Genomic DNA, 18,153 nt, shown 5'->3' on the forward strand with positions numbered 1-18,153 from the left:
TCCCAGGCTGGCAACTAGGGCTCTGGTCCCTGGCTGGCAACCAGGTCTCCGGTCCCTGGCTGGCAACCAGGGCTCCAGTCCCTGGCTGGTGACGGAGGCAGATAATTACATATATCCATATTTGTGTGTTACTTCTTTATTTTCATAGTCATATTACAAAACAGGGGGCGTCACGGTGGCAGAGGGGTTAGTGCATCTGCCTCACAATACGAAGGTCCTGAGTAGTCTTGGGTTCAATCCCGGGATCGGGATCTTTCTGTGTGGAGTTTGCATGTTTGCCCCGTGACTGCGTGGGTTCCCTCCGGGTACTCCGGCTTCCTCCCACCTCCAAAGACATGCACCTGGGGATAGGTTGATTGGCAACACTAAATTGGCCCTAGTGTGTGAATGTGAGTGTGAATGTTGTCTGTCTATCTGTGTTGGCCCTGTGATGAGGTGGTGACTTGTCCAGGGTGTACCCCGCCTTCCGCCCGATTGTAGCTGAGATAGGCTCCAGCACCCCCCGCGACCCCAAAGGGAATAAGCGGTAGAAAATGGATGGATGGATATTACAAAACAGCTAGTGTTCTTTATTTGTTATCTTTTGGTTGTCTGCAAGTACTGTGTGCCAACTTTGAGGAATGTGAAGGGGGAGATCTTCTCTGCTTCTCGTCTAAAACCGACTTTAGATAATAAACAAAAGGGACCTGGAGTGAGCTGAGAGAGAGGGGGGGTAGCAATAAATCATTTTTCTTATCTTTCGTTTTGCCCCGCTGTGGAGTACGAGGGACAAGTAGGGTGGGGGCAAGAGAGACGATATAGAAAATAAGTTTTCCGTATGGGAGTTTAGACCAATTTAAGCTGTGCGAGTGAGCGCTTCTGTACGGGATTTGGTCTCAAGTTTATTTCCAAAGGCTTTGGAAATAAAATTACAAAATACCTATTCTGTCTCTGGTGGTTCTTCTACTCAGCTTTGTGTGTCATCAAAAGAGCTTGGGAGTGACCAGCAACTTGAATTCCCTGGGAGGAACAACTGGTCAAAACGCAACACTGGCAACTAGGGCTCCGATCCCTGGCTGGCAACTCGGGCTACAATTCCCCAGCTGACCAAGAGATTGTTGATCACTGGCAACAAGCACGCCGATCGCTAGCTGAAAACTATGGTTCCGATCACTAACTGGTAGGTAGCCTGCCCATCGCCAGCTGATAGCCTGCGCACCAATCGCCGGTTGACAATTGGAGCGCTAAACGCCAGCTCACAAATGGATCGCTAATCGTTAGCTACCATAAATGCCAATATGAATATAATAATGTTAATGTATTATTTAGTCACATTTAATGACATGACAGTGTGTGTTGGCTCAGTGTTCATGTATATTTAAATACATTAACAATTGTAGAAAAATTTAGGGAGGAAGTATGCAAATATATATATATATATATATATTTTTTTTTTTTTTAATCCACCACATGGGAGTTACAAACCGCCTGAGTCCCTAAAACATTTTATTTTCACCTGTTTTCTGCTCCATTGTCAACTATTTATTTTGTAACCGTCTATTTTGGTGAATAATTATGGCCCCTATCGCTTTTTGATGATGTTCTGGTCTGACCTGAGCGCGGGAGTGTTCACATTGAGGACGTATTGTATCTCTACATACAGTTTCCCCATAATCTAATTGAATGTGGTGCACCGACACGTCATTTTTATTACCGCCACACCTTGAAAATAAGTTGTTTTTTTTAACTTGAAAACAAATTAAAGCTATACAATATATTGTAGCCCCCAGAAGAAATCACACAAAATCCTGCACTATTTTTAACTTTTACTGCCAATCTTATAACGAACGGCACAATTCCAACAGGTTTTACCTCCCGTGCAAACACTTTTGTCTCGTTAGTTAGCGCTTCCCCGGACACACAACAACACTTCTTCATTCTCCGCCAATCACCTTTCAGGTACGGACGATGTGTTTGCAAACATGGGAAAAACTGACATCAAATCCAAACCACACAAACATTTAACATTAGCTGGTCGTTACAGTATGAATTGATATATTTACCCTATTATTTGCACTCTTTTTGCCAAGTGATGTACTGAAAACTTGACCACCGAAGAAAGACTTTGATTACCAAAAACTGCGCTGCCAAAACCGGATGTAAACAAAAACGCACACCATTGTCTGGAGCGTTGTCAGCATGTCTGTGATGTGGACATGATTTTTATTTATATTGCAGATATACACAAGGACAGCCATCTACAAAATGTGGAAATATTAAAAGGACAGTGGTAGCTTTTAAGAAGAGAAAGTGAAACTAGAGCAGGGGTGCTCACACTTTTTCTGCAGGCGAGCTACTTTTCAATTGATCAAGTCGTGGGGATCTACCTCATTCATATATATAATTTATATTTACTTATTTATGAAATATATGTTTTTGTTAATAAGTTAAAGGTGTTTAATGATAATGCAAGCATGTTTAACACATAGTTAATATTGTTAATAAATTAAAGGTGTTTAATGATAATGCAATCATGTTTAACACAGTTAATATTGTTAATAAATTAAAGGTGTTTAATGATAATACAAGAATGTTTAATACATATAGTTAATATTGTTAATAAATTAAAGGTGTTTAATGATAATACAAGTATGTTTAATACATATAGTTAATATTGTTAACAAGTTAAAGGTGTTTAAAGATAATGCAAGCATGTTTAATACATATAGTTAATATTGTTAAGAAGTTAAAGGTGTTTAATGATAATACGAGCATGTTTAATATATATAGTTAATATTATTAATAAGTTAAAGGTGTTTAAAGATAATACAAGCATGTTTAACACATATAGTTAATATTGTTAACAAGTTAAAGGTGTTTAAAGATAATGCAAGCATGTTTAACACATATAGTTAATATTGTTAACAAGTTAAGGTGTTTAAAGATAATACAGGCATGTTTAACACATATAGATTCCTTTCTTTCATGAAGACAAGAATATAAGTTGGTGTATTACCTGATTGTGATGACTTGCATTGATTGGAATCAGACAGTGGTGCTAAAAACGTCCGCATTTTCGAATGGAGGAGAAAAAAGTCCTCCTTTCTGTCCAATACCACATGAAAGTGGTTGGTTTTTGGCATCTTATTTGTCCAGCTTCCGTACTCCTTTGTATACACTTTACAAGAAATACATTGTCGGCAAACTCCGTAGCTTGCTAGCTTGTACACGCCAGCTTTCTGAGACTCGTTTTGTTAGCGCAACTGTGCAAATGTGCAGTCGGTCTTTGGAGTTTTGACGACAGGTACGGCACCAGAGTCTGTTGAAATAAAGTGTTTCTCGCCTTCCAGTCGGTAATTTTAATGAGCTGGCAGCAGCCAGCGTCATCTCAGAAGACCCTCGGGTGCCGTGAATGTCAACCAAGTGACGAAAGTGACGTCATAGTGAAGATTTATGATCGCTCATTTTTAGGACTATTTTTTTAATGCCTGGCTGGTGATCGACTGACACACCCTCCGAGATCGACCGGTAGCTCGCGATCGACGTAATGAGCACCCCTGAACTAGAGCAACAGCGCCAAGCAAGTGTGACGTCATGCTCGCTGCAGACCTCTTCTTTAGTGATGGAGGGACAGAAGTAATCTCTAAACACAAGTACATTTTATAATAACACCAGAAGAAGATGCTAGATGTGTTGCTAGTTGTTTTTAATTTTTTTAAAAAGTCATTAAAAGTCTGTAAAACCTTGAAAAGAATCTCAACAAAGTACATTGTACAAAAAGCAGCAACAACTGAAAATATGGCAAAACAATAAAAATATATATGTAATGTTAATACTATTTAATAATAACAGATTTGTTTTTAATGCATGTTAACATTTTTGGAGTCTTGTTAAAGAAAGAAAATCATGGCAAATTATGCAAATGACTTGATGACATCATGGTGACCACACCCACACCACCACAGGTATCTTGGCAGTTTAGGGGAAACCCTGTATATGTACACGATTTATGTCAACATGCGAAAGAGGCCTGGGTCGGATATGAAAAATTCGGAATTACACTGTTTACACTGGCATGAAAAAATCCGATATAGGCAGAAAAAAAAAAAAAGGGAATTGAACTGCGGTGAAATGCTAAAAGTAATAAAACAAAGACATACACATGCGTCTTGGTCAATGATGCCTCATATAGACACCCCCTGCAAGTCACCACCACAAATAAATCGCAGTCCTGTGGGAAACCACTCAGCCAGAAATGTCAACAAATGACTTATTTCCTGATTCGCTGCTACTTGATGTTTTTCCTCCTGGCGCGGTTTTGGATTAAAGAACAAGATGAACACCTCGGACGCATATTTGTCATTCTCTGACGACACACCCGAAAGACGCCTGAGAAATGAACGTGCGTCGTGGCGGTGCCGTTCCAAGGTGAGCAGAGTGCGCGTTGCGGCCGTAACTGCAGATAAATCCTGCCGGCTGACGCACTAAGCGTGGAGCGCATCACTCACTCGCACTCCAAGATCTTCTTCACCGACTATCCGTCTTCCTTGCGAAAAGCTCCAAATAGCATCTGGCAATTTGACAGCGCCGGGCTAAATAGAGTTCCCGCTCTCGGGCCGCTGAGGTGAAACAAGGAGCCCGGTGAGTCACAAGTCAAAAGGTGCCTTATTGATCTTTTTGATCAAATAAATATTTGAAGGCAGAAGTCAAGTTGGAGCGCATCATTCAAGGGCTGCCACATTTATCAAGCGGAAGCCCAAACAATCAACCTTGAGGTTGTTGTGTCTCGGCAAATCAGGACCGAAAAAAAGAGATTGTTGCACACTGGAACAGAAAAGCCACAAATAAATGGAATGATGTCAATGAAAAATAATAAGTAAAAGTTCTCTAAATCACGATTTAAGATTTTTATATTTTATACATATAAATTGATAAAACTAGAAAAACTAAAATTGTTACTTTGAGATTATCAATATTCTTGCCTCATAGGGCCACACATTAGAACAATATGCAATTTCAAAAATATTTGGCTTCATGCAGACAGACTCTGAGCTTGTGTCGACATCACGCTCTTCAACTGAACATTCAAACTATACAAGGAGGTTATTTTTCACATTTGTCTTGACCAGGGGTCGGCAACCCACCGCTCTTTAGCGCCGCCCTAGTGGCTCTTGTCGGAGGCAGATATTTACATATATCCGAATTTTAGTGTTACTTATTTTCTTTCATAGTCATATTTGAAAACAGCTCGTGTTTTCCATTTATTCTCTTTCTGTTTCTCTGCAAGTAAACTGTGTGTGTTAACCTTGAATTCTTTGGAATGTGTTTTGACTAGGGAGAGGAGAGAGGAGAGAGGGTTTTTGGGGTCGGGAAGACAGACCATTTTGGCGGCGCGATAGAATGTTCTATGCTGGACTGGTCTCAAATGTATATCTGCAAAGCTTTGAAAATATACAACAAAATACCTATTCTGTCTCTGGTGGTTTTTCTACTCGGCTTTAAGTGTCGTAAAGAGCTTGGGAGCGACTTGTGACTTGAATTCCCTGGGAGGAACAACTGGTCCAAAACGCAACACTCTCTGGAACTTTTTAAAAAATGTATGAAAAATAGAAAAAGATGAGGGGAAAAAAATACATTTTTTGTTTTAATATGGTTTCTGTAGGAAACCTCCCTAATTGTTATAAAGCACACTGTTTATATTAAACATGCTTCACTGATTCGAGTATTTGGCGAGCACCGTTTTGTCCTACTAATTTTGGCGGTCCTTGAACTCACCGTAGTTTGTTTACATGTATAACTTTCTCCGACTTTCTAGGACGTGTTTTATGCCACTTCTTTTTCTGTCTCATTTTGTCCACCAAACTTTAAACGTTGTGCATGAATGCACAAAAGGTGAGTTTTGTTGATGTTATTGACTTTTGTGGAGTGCTAATCAGACATATTTGGTCACTGCATGACTGCAAGCTAATCGATGCTAACATAACATGCTATATAGGCTAGCTATATGTACATATTGCATCGTTATGCCTCATTTGTAGGTATATTTGAGCTCATTTAGTTTCATTTAAGTCCTCTTAATTCAATTTATATCTCATGACACACTATCTGTATGTAATATGGCTTTTAATTTTTTGCGGCTCCAGACAAATTTGTTTTTGTATTTTTGGTACAATATGGCTCTTTCAACATTTTGGGTTGCCGACCCCTGGTCTGGACGATATACTGTTCCCACAAATTGCCGGTAAACAACATTATTGTCAGCATTATTTTGTGACCACATTAAGCACAAATGTAATCATAATATAAAAAAATAATAATTAAGGGTGCAACAATACACGTTGTTGGATGTCGACTAATCATGCAGTCGTACTTCATACTTGGGCTGCGTGCTTCTTTGCCTAAAGTTGAGATTGTGAACGTGTAAGGCCATGTTGGCGCACACACATTCAAGTCAAAAACACGGCATAAAGAGCGGAGCCAACTGGTCCTGGCCGGCGAGGCTCACAGAGACGGGGAGGAAGGCCATCATGCAAACAGTCCTTGAGCACAATGGCAGCTTTTGTTTGTCATTCCACTCGTTAAGATAGCAGTTATTTTGCAAAGCCTTTGTCGACTTGGAAGGCTTTTTCAACTGGTACTTTAGGAGCCACAGTCCTAGATCAATAATCATCATCTCCATTGTGACAAATTCATTTCTTACATGTATATTACCACTGGAGGGCTGAAGGACCTGGCTAAACATGTTACACAGAGTACGAAAAAGCAGGAGCAGACAAGAAGGCTTTGTTAAGATCATACTTGATTTATTTTTGGTCCCCTCGCTATGTTCATACACAGTGTGGAGCCGCTCCACTAAGTTAATACTCATCACCGCCATAGCAGCAAATAAACTACATTTCTTACAAGTATTATTATCACTGGAGGAGGAGTGGCGGACAAAGCCAAACATGTCACACAGACAAGACGGCATGCCAATCGCTTGAAACACCACCAAGAAATAAGTGTTTAGTAAAGTTTAAAAAGAAGAGTATTAATAAGAGTGTTTATACGAGTTAGCGGATGATATAGCAATGTCTGTTGTGTAGCGGCCAGGTGGACACATACTGTAACTATCTATATATCAGTCATTTCTGTCAATTGATTGACATTTTTAATTTCACAAATTCTTGTTTTCATTAATATTTACAAAATCCGGGAAAACAGTGAATCCAGAAAGTATTCACAGAAAATCAATTTTTCCACATTTTGTTATGTTGCAGCCTTTTTCCAAAATGGAATAAATTATTTTTTTGTCCTCAAAGTTGTCCAGACAATACCCCATAATGACAATGTGAAAACTTTTTTTTTTTAATTTTGCAAATTTGTTAAATAAATAAATTAAATTAAATAAAAAAAAACTAAAAAAGGCATATGTACATAAGTATTCACAGTCTTTGCTCAATACTTTGTTGATGTACCCTTGGCAGCAATTACAGCCTCAAGTCTTTTGACTCAATGCCACAAGCTTGGCACACCTATCTTCAGGCAGTTTCGCCCATTCCTCTTTGCAGCAAATGGAATTTGGAGCCAAGCTATTTTGACATAAATGGATTGCTTAACAAAAATCAACAGAAAACGTCCCCGGCCAGCTGGACCAAACAGACAACTGTCCATCGAGAGAATCGCACTTTTATATCGATCATGATACACACAGCACGTCATGCGTGTTATTACAACTACAGTACATACTTTGTCTGGCTAGCTGTGTACAAACATGAAATAATACTTTACAGATACTGTAATATGATTGTTCGTGTTTTTCAGTTGGTGTCTTATCACATGTTGTGCATTATTTTTTATTTGTAAAAAGCACTTTACATTGAGTAAACAACCTCAAAGTGCTACAGTGTATAAAAAAATAAAAAATAAAAAGATAACAAAAAATAAATAAAAATAAAAACTAGAACAGCCAAATAGCTAAAACTAGTATGCATATATCTAAAAGAAAGCTTTTTTTTAAAAAGAAGGGTTTTTAAGCCTTTTTTTAAAACAGTCCCTAAAACAACTGCTCTATTGTCAACTATTTATTTTGGAACCGTCTATTTTGGTGAATAATAATAATAGATTTTATTTATAAAAGCACTTTACATTGAGCAAACAACCTCAAAGTGCTACAGTGTATTAAAAAATCAAAAGATAATAAAAATAAATAAAAATAAAAACTAGAACAGCCTAATAGCTAGAACTAGCACGCATATATATATATATATATATATATATATATATATATATATATATATATATATATAAAGGCTTTTTAAAATAGAAGGGTTCTTAAGCCATTTTTAAAAGCATCCACGGTCTGTGGTGCCCTCAGGTGGTCAGGGAGAGCGTTACTGTTGGAATAATTGTTTGTAAGTTATCACAAAAGAAACATTGTATTATGAATGCTGTCTTTCGAGGCCTAACAAGAGGAAGAATGCTCGTGAAACGCCACTGTGATTTCAACACGGACAGATGGCAGATGGCAGGATCTGCTCAACTTCCAGAGGAACTCTCTTTGAAGTGTTAAACGAACTCTCTCTGAAGTATTTCACAAACTCTCTTCCAACTATTTGGTAACCGAGGTCAACGCTATTTAAGACCCGCTGCCCTCTTGAAGTTGCCGTGGTCAGGAGACGGGAGGGGTTATCCATTGTCCTCCAACACCTGCCCCAGCTGGATCCAGGAAGAGCCCAGCACGAGACATCCTCTTCTTGGACTTCAATGAGACCGAAAACAATGACTGTTTTACATACTTCCTATTTCTAATGTGACATATGTTGGTGCGTGAACATTGAACATCTGAATAAAAGAGGAGACGAAAACCTTCTTCGTCAGAGCGTGGTGCAGGACTGTGCAGAGAGTGCAGTGGCCATGTCTCTCCTCAATATTGAGTCCAAATTGAATTCTGTCTCTGTTTGATTCCTTGCCTTTTGTCTTGTTTAATAGATGTCCTCAGTGTTTGAACGTGACAGTTACAAAATCCAACGTGTTTTGTGTTGTTGTAGAAGTTAGCTTACCTCTTGCTACAGTTATCTTTTTTGGCTAATACCGTAGCATGCTGATGTGTTACTACGCTAGAAAAAAATAAGACTTCCTCAGTGTCCGCTCTTACAATAACAACGTTACTACAGTTTGGTTATTATACAGGATACAGAACGTAAATGAAGTATTGTTGACGCTTTTTGAATGCATTATTAAAGTGATTTACAGGTAGAAAAATTGCTAACATTAGCTGCTATCAAGAACGAGCCGATTTTTCCATGTTAGAAAGCGGGAAAAAAACAAAAAACTTTTGTCTTCTTGTCTCTCATAATGATTTGAAGGCAAAACTCTAAAAAAAAGTGCAGTTCCCCTTTAAGTGTGGTCTTAAATAAAGACAATTGAGGAAAGATTTGAGGCTTGCATGAACACACGTAGTTCAGTTTCAAAATACTCCGTAATGAGCACTGTGCCTTTCTAGAAAGAAGCTGGTTAATTATTGACGAGTGAGGAGAGCAGCACACAAAAGGATTATTTTTATGTTGCAGTAATTGTGGCTTTGGTGTGTGACTTGTATGCAGAGTCGAAGGAATTAAAGCCGAACAAAGCACGGCAAACTGCCTTGGAACATTCACACATTGAACACAGCACACCTAGTTATGCATATAAAATACACGAGGTAAACACAGGATTGTTGCTCGTCATGGACAGCATAAAGGAGGGAAAGCAAATACTCTACCTACCTGGTTGGCCATGACATCAGGATATATAGTTTTGTAAAGGCATAAAGGGGAAAGAAGGCTCCAAAGATCTGTGATCTTCACACAAATCCGAAATAAAAACAATATGGAAAACTTGCTTACTTTCTTGCTCCTGGAGGTTGTAGGCAAGGGAGTGGTCTTCCAGCACAGCAAAGTCTCTGCACACTAAAAAGAAGAAAGATAATTAGCCGACAGTGTTTGTAAAAAACTAAAAACTAACCAAAAGGTTTACAATGGGCTGCCATTCCGCTCTACGGGAGGGTCAGCTCTTCAATAATTAATGAAAACAACAATAATTAAGCCCTAGATTCCTGCGCTAGGTATGAAATGTGCCAAAGTTTTCAATTATGTTCTGTTCTACTGGTGCACAATAACTTCATCAAGCAATATTTGTAGGCAAGACACGAACAAACTAAAGTGATTTTTATGTGTGAGGCCACCACTCAAGTGGACCAGCGATGACTTCTACTTCATAGCACGGTTTTTGGGACCAAAATGATCACGGTTATTACTAGAGATGTCCGATAATATCGGCAGGCCGATATTATCGGCCGATAAATGCGTTAAAATGTAATATCGGAAATTATCGGTAAAGTTTTTTTTATTATCGGTATCGTTTTTTAGTATTTTTTTTTTTTTATTAAATCAACATAAAAAACACAAGATACACTTATCATTAGTGCACCAACCCAAAAAACCTCCCTCCCCCATCTACACTCATTCACACTCATTCACTCAAAAGGGTTGTTTCTTTCTGTTATTAATATTCTGGTTCCTACATTATATATATCAATACAGTCTGCAAGGGATACAGTCCGTATGCACACGATTGTGCGTGCTGCTGGTGAGTTTTACAGCGGTTATCAATGATATCGTTTAATGTTCCATCCCTACGTTTATCTGCTGAGTCCTTGAGTGGGCATGAATAGTACAGTAAAACTGTATTGTCCACAGTAACTCAAATGCTTTGTCAATGCAAAGAAACTCTCCAATGCACAAAAATGACTTAGTTGTTAAGTTTTACTATACAGTGATTACCTTTTCTAAAATGATTACTTACAGGGATAATTATTTAAATTGCGTTTAAAACAGTGCACTTATTATTTGTAAATAATGTACTTTTTTTTTTTTTTTTTTTTACAAATAGGTAAAAATAAAAAAAATTCTGCTTGACCAGTTTTGCAGGTTTTTTTACTGTCTGAAAAACATGAAGTGAAATTGAGACCAAGGAACAAACAACTGAAGAAAGTCTGTATTTAGCTGCTTGACAAACGAGCCATGCTGAGTCAAACATAGAACGTCAATCTGCCCAAAACTCAGTTCCATAAAAAGTCTTTTTGCTGGCGACGTGAACTTTTATTGTGGTGAGTTGTTGCTCTAAGAAAAGACAAAGATCTTAAGATAGGAAGCAAACTTCATATGCATGTTTCCTGTGTTGTGGCCTTTCTCACTATTACAGAATGTGAAACCACATACTGTACTGCAGTGTTTTTAAACCACTGTGCCGTGGCACACCAGTGTGCCGTGAGACACAGTCTGGTGTGCCGTGAGAGATTATGTAGTTTCACCTTTTTGGGTTAAAAATATTTTTTTGCAAACCAGTAATTATAATCCGCAAATAATGTGCCGTTGTCGAGTGTCGGTGCTGTCTACAGCTCGGCAGAGTAACCATGTAATTATCTTCCATATCAGTAGGTGGCAGCAGGTAGCTAATTGCTTTGGGTCGTGTGAGACGACGATGGTTTGTCGTGATCACAATATGCAGGCGACAGAGGGAGGCTTTGTGCAAGTAAAAATGTATCTAATGCTTAAACCAAAAATAAACAAAAAGTGAGTGCCCCTAAGAAAAGGCATTGAAGCTTACGGATGGCTATGTAGAACGAAACTAAAATTGAACTGGCTACAAAGTAAACAAAAACAGAATGCTGGACGACAGCAAAGACTTACAGCGTGTGAAGCAGAGACGGCGACCACAAAGTACATCCGTACATGACATGACAATCGACAATGTCCACACAAAAAATAGATAGCAACAATTGAAATAGTCTTGATTGCTAAAACAAAGCAGGTGCGGGGAATATCACTCAAAGGAAAACATGAAACTGCAACAGGAAAATACCAACAAAACAGGAAAAGCCACCAAAATAGGAGCACAAGACAAGAACTAAAACGCTTTACATAGGAAAACACCAAAAAATTCAAAATAAGTTACGGCATGATGTGACAGATCGTGACAGTACACCTACTTTGAGACAAGAGCTATAGTGATGCATGCTTGGTTATGGTTTAAAGTCATATCCAACAATTGCGACGACGACTTTTTACTGTCTACTGAGTTTCATTTTTTAATGATTTCTGCTGGTGGTGTGCCTCCGCATTTTTTCAATTGAAAAAAATGTGCCTTGGCTCAAAAAGGTTTGAAAAACTCTCCTGTACTGTATGTATCATTACATTCATTCATAAGCTACACGCTTAGCTTGTTAACTTTTTTCAAAATTCCTATAGCTGAAAATCGGTAAAACAGCTTTTTGTTAATTATTTTCATGCATCAATGAAATAGTGGAGGTGGTAGGACACTCCAAATGCTAAAAATGTAGCTACGACTTGTTGTTCCCGTCATGTGTTTAACACGTTAAGGTTAGAATAATTATGTATAAGTTATCACTCAACTCTTATGCTTAAAGGCCGTTGTTATAGTTATTATCAATTGTGCTGAGGTTGTACTTTTCTATCTGTGCAAAGGCACACAACTTGTAATCTTCCATTGCGAGTTGTCTCGCAGCAGCAGTTTGTTTCCAGACCCTGCCTGCTGACAGCCAAGGACGGACTTCGAGTACCTCAACGCAGACAAAACAGAGACAGGGCGAAATCATGAGTGTCAGCACATTTCCATTCTGAATAATCATGTATTGTGTCTACTGGAGCTGCTTGCATTATCCCTCCCTTCAGAAGCAGCCTCAGTGATGTTAACTAGGGAACTCCTGAATAAATAGAGGAGCGCAGGGGCCTGTACCTTAGAGCGTAGGGTGAAACTGGAACTGAGTGTGCAGCCCAATACGTTTCTCCTCATGAGCAAAATTTAACTATGTCTCTGCCTGATTCCTTCTTCTTGTCTTGTGTAATAGATAGTTCGGTGTTTGAACCTGACAGTTAACACTTACTACGATTCATATGTTCACATTTTGTCCATGTAAGTGTTTGGTTGTCACCATTTTCTAATAGGGATAAAAAACAGTTGACTATGCGTCGCAATAAACATACAGCTTGCCCAGTGATGAATAAAAAATATATCTATCAAAATTCAACTTGGATACAACTTAAGGAGTATGTATACAGCTTGGAAAATGTCCTATATTTATTTACACATAGAGCTGGGCGATAAAACGATATCAATATATATCGCGATAGACATGTAATCGATATCAATAAAAAAATGCCTTTGATAAAACGTTCAATTTTTTTTTTTCTTCTCTGTAAGAAGAAAGCGGAAGTACGGAAGCAAGGTTGGTTGCATGAGCAAAAACACTCGCTCAGGTAACCTAGCAACGCAGGAAGTGATCACTGTCAGGTGACAGTATCAACTATCAAGTTTGGTTGATTCTTTACATGGAGTGAGAAGAGAAAGTCCAAATGAAGAAATTGTGGATAAAAGAGGAAAAGTCACCTGGACAGTTTTTGGATTTTTTCCAAAGGGACCGTAGTCAGACCAATGGGGTCTGTACATGATGCAAGGAAAGACCGCTAATACCACACCACCTTAACCGCGCTCACCCTTTAGAGCACAGCTGTAACTTCCTGACACTAAACCTGCAGAAAATATTTCTTCTCAGGTTTCTCTGTGTTTACATTTTCTCACTATTTTCTTACACTTTATTAAGCATTTCTTACATATTCCTTCATTTTAAGAGCTTACTGTTAAGTGTTTAATATTTTGTTGACATTGTTTTCCATGCTTGTGTTGACATTTCCTTTCTGCCTTGATCGCCTTGAGGATTACAAATCAGAGGAAGTTACAAATCAAATATATTATATTTTTCTCCTGGTCCTTACATTCTATAGGTCATAAAAATATCAATCATTATTGATATCGACGGATATAAAACTCCTATGTCGTGATACATTTTCCAGCCATATCACCCAGGCCTATTTCCACAGTTGTGATGTGTGAGATTAATAAGGAGCGATTCAAACGCCAGCAGATGACAGAAATGCAATGACGAGGGTTAGAACGCCACAAAGCCCTAGTGCCTCTCGGACCGCGCTGGGATGTGATTAACGCCATATGCTTAATCTTCTTAACCGGACAAACCTCCCACGTATTCCTGCAGTTTGTATCTACACTTTTAAGTCCCTGGCATGCTGCGTAAAACAACGGCTGCAGTTTTTTTTTTACGACGACATCAGACAAGGTTGAGAAACACTGTGACCTCAGAAGGGAATGGTTCCTTCCTGCGTGTTTCCTCTGCAGACGAGCCAAGCTTCTCTCTCTGACCAGAATAACAAGCATCCGACTGCCCAGCTGCTGCGCTTTTTTTTTCTACTTCTTAAAACAGCCACAACATCCTCATTCCATTCCACCTGTGTCTCGTTTGAGCAGTCAGGTGAGGCAGGTGGGCGGTGCTGCCTTTTCAAAACTATTCTTTTGAAAGGCGCCAAACAAACCTTAAGTCACAGGTGTCAAACTCAAGGCCCGCCACATCATTTCTTATGGCCCACAAACGCCTGCAAATAATATGCGTCAATAAACAACCTTTTTTTTTTTTTTTTTTACATTTTCACAGAAAAAAAAAGTTTGTACGACATGAAATTGCATCCATTTTAAACGTTAATAGTATCCAATATTGCAACACATTTTCTGTCAAAATAAAAATAAATACTTTGATATCTTCTTGACTTCTGATTACGAAGCAATGTATCAATGGAATTGTACACTGTAAAAATTAAAAAGATATTACGGTGGTCTTTACAGGACATTACTGGAAATTGGCAAAAAAAAATAAGGTTTTTTTACGTTTCAGCTGCCAATTTTTGTTGTTGTTTTTAAGGTGTATTACCGCAAATGAAAACAAAAAATGAAATTGCTTCCATTTTAAACTTTAATAGTATCCAATATTGCAACACATTTTTTGTCAAAATAAAAATAAATACTTTGATATCTTCTTGACTTCTGATTATGAAGCAATTTATCAATGGAATTGTAAAAATTAAAAAAAAATTGTAAAAATTAAAAAAGATTTTACGGTGGTCTTTACAGCACATTACTGTAAATTGGGAAAAAAAAAAAAAAAAAGGTTTTTTTTTACATTTCAGCTGCCAATTTTTGTTGTTGTTTTTAAGGTGTATTACCGCAAATGAAAACAAAAAATGAAATTGCATCCATTTTAAACTGTAATAGTATCCAATATTGCAACACATTTTTGGTCAAAATAAAAATAAATACTTCGATATCTTCTTGACTTCTGATTACAAAGCAAGTTACCCATCGAATTGTACACTGTAAAAATTAAAATAGATTTTACGGTGGTCTTTACAGCACATTACTGGAAATTGGCAAAAAAAAAAAAGTTTTTTTTTACATTTCAGCTGCCAATTTTTGTTGTTGTTTTTAAGGTGTATTACCGCAAATGAAAACAAAAAATGAAATTGCATCCATTTTAAACTTTAATAGTATCCAATATTGCAACACATTTTTGGTCAAAATAAAAATAAATACTTCGATATCTGCTTGACTTCTGATTACAAAGCAAGTTATCCATCGAATTGTACACTGTAAAAATTAAAATAGATTTTACGGTGGTCTTTACAGCACATTACTGGAAATTGGCAAAAAAAAAAAAAAGGTTTTTTTTACATTTCAGCTGCCAATTTTTGTTGTTGTTTTTAAGGTGTATTACCGCAAATGAAAACAAAAAATTAAATTGCATCCATTTTAAACTTTAATAGTATCCAATATTGCAACACATTTTTTGTCAAAATAAAAATAAATACTTCAATATCTGCTTGACTTCTGATTACAAAGCAATTTATCAATGGAATTGTACACTGTAAAAATTAAAAAGATTTTACGGTGGTCTTTACAGCACATTACTGGAAATTGGAAAAAAAAAAAAAGAAGGTTTTTTTACGTTTCAGCTGCCAATTTTTGTTGTTGTTTTTAAGGTGTATTACCGCAAATGAAAACAAAAAATTTAATTGCATCCATTTTAAACTTTAATAGTATCCAATATTGCAACACATTTTTGGTCAAAATAAAAATAAATACTTTGATATCTTCTTGACTTCTGATTGCGAAGCAATTTATCAATGGAATTGTACACTGTAAAAATTAAAAAAGATTTTACGGTGGTCTTTACAGCACGTTACTGGAAATTGGCAAAAAAAAAATGATTTTTTTTACATTTCAGCTGCCAATTTTTGTTGTTGTTTTTAAGGTGTATTACCGCAAATGAAAACAAAAAATGAAATTGCATCCATTTCAAACTTTAATAGTATCCAATATTGCAACACATTTTTGGTCAAAATAAAAATAAATACTTCGATATCTGCTTGACTTCTTGACAAAGCAATTTATCAATGGAATTGTACACTGTAAAAATTAAAATAGATTCAACATATTACTGGAAATCGGCAAAAAAAGAAGACGTTTTTTTTTTACGTTTCAGCTGCCAATTTTTGTTGTTGTTTTTAAGGTGTATTACCGCAAATGAAAACAAAAAATTAAATTGCATCCATTTTAAACTTTAATAGTATCCAATATTGCAACACATTTTTGGTCAAAATAAAAATAAATACCGGTACTTCGATATCTGCTTGACTTCTGATTACAAAGCAAGTTATCCATCGAATTGTACACTGTAAAAATTAAAATAGATTTTACGGTGGTCTTTACAGGACATTACTGGAAATTGGCAAAAAAAAAAAAAGGTTTTTTTTACGTTTCAGCTGCCAATTTTTGTTGTTGTTTTTAAGGTGTATTACCGCAAATGAAAACAAAAAATGAAATTGCATCCATTTTAAACTTTAATAGTATCCAATATTGCAACACATTTTTGGTCAAAATAAAAATAAATACTTCGATATCTTCTTGACTTCTGATTACGAAGCAATTTATCAATGGAATTGTACACTGTAAAAATTAAAAAAGATTTTACGGTGGTCTTTACAGCACATTACTAGAAATTGGCAAAAAAAAAGGGTTTTTTTACATTTCAGCTGCCAATTTTTGTTGTTGTTTTTAAGGTGTATTACCGCAAATGAAAACAAAAAATGAAATTGCATCCATTTTAAACTTTAATAGTATCCAATATTGCAACACATTTTTGGTCAAAATAAAAATAAATACCGGTACTTCGATATCTGCTTGACTTCTGATTACAAAGCAAGTTATCCATCGAATTGTACACTGTAAAAATTAAAATAGATTTTACGGTGGTCTTTACAGCACATTACTGGAAATCGGCAAAAAAAGAAGAAGTTTTTTTTTACGTTTCAGCTGCCAATTTTTGTTGTTGTTTTTAAGGTGTATTACCGCAAATGAAAACAAAAAATGAAATTGCATCCATTTTAAACTTTAATAGTATCCAATATTGCAACACATTTTTGGTCAAAATAAAAATAAATACTTTGATATCTTCTTGACTTCTGATTATGAAGCAATTTATCAATGGAATTGTAAAAATTAAAAAAAAATTGTAAAAATTAAAAAAGATTTTACGGTGGTCTTTACAGCACATTACTGTAAATTGGGAAAAAAAAAAAAAAAAAGGTTTTTTTTACATTTCAGCTGCCAATTTTTGTTGTTGTTTTTAAGGTGTATTACCGCAAATGAAAACAAAAAATTAAATTGCATCCATTTTAAACTTTAATAGTATCCAATATTGCAACACATTTTTGGTCAAAATAAAAATATATACTTCAATATCTTCTTGACTTCTGATTATGAAGCAATTTATCAATGGAATTGTACACTGTAAAAATTAAAAAGATTTTACGGTGGTCTTTACAGCACATTACTGGAAATTGGCAAAAAAAAAAGGGTTTTTTTACATTTCAGCTGCCTATTTTTGTTGTTGTTTTTAAGGTGTATTACCGCAAATGAAAACAAAAAATGAAATTGCATCCATTTTAAACTTTAATAGTATCCAATATTGCAACACATTTTTGGTCAAAATAAAAATAAATACTTCGATATCTGCTTGACTTCTGATTGCGAAGCAATTTATCAATGGAATTGTACACTGCATACCTGCCAACTTTTGAAATCAGAAAAACCTAGTAGCCAGGGTCCAGGGGCCGCAGGCCCCGGTAGGTCCAGGACAAAGTCCTGGTGGGGGGTTCAGGCTTCGCCCCCCGACGCAAAATGATTATTAGCATTCAGACAGGTTCAAATGTTGCTAAAACCATCACTTTT

The 18,153-nt window shown here is 36.6% G+C and overlaps 1 protein-coding gene across 1 annotated transcript in view; it reads right to left on the reverse strand.

The window, feature by feature from the left end:
• Window positions 1-18,153, reverse strand: part of ccdc50a (coiled-coil domain containing 50a) — a 48,536-nt gene that overhangs the window by 23,255 nt on the left and 7,128 nt on the right. Inside the window, exon 2 of the mRNA XM_061976169.2 lies at window positions 9,846-9,908. Coding sequence (XP_061832153.2) covers window positions 9,846-9,908 — 63 coding nt within the window. The remainder of the gene's footprint in view (window positions 1-9,845; window positions 9,909-18,153) is intronic.

This window comes from Nerophis lumbriciformis, linkage group LG14, assembly GCF_033978685.3.
Source record: "Nerophis lumbriciformis linkage group LG14, RoL_Nlum_v2.1, whole genome shotgun sequence".
NCBI classification, from domain to species: Eukaryota; Metazoa; Chordata; class Actinopteri; order Syngnathiformes; family Syngnathidae; genus Nerophis; species Nerophis lumbriciformis.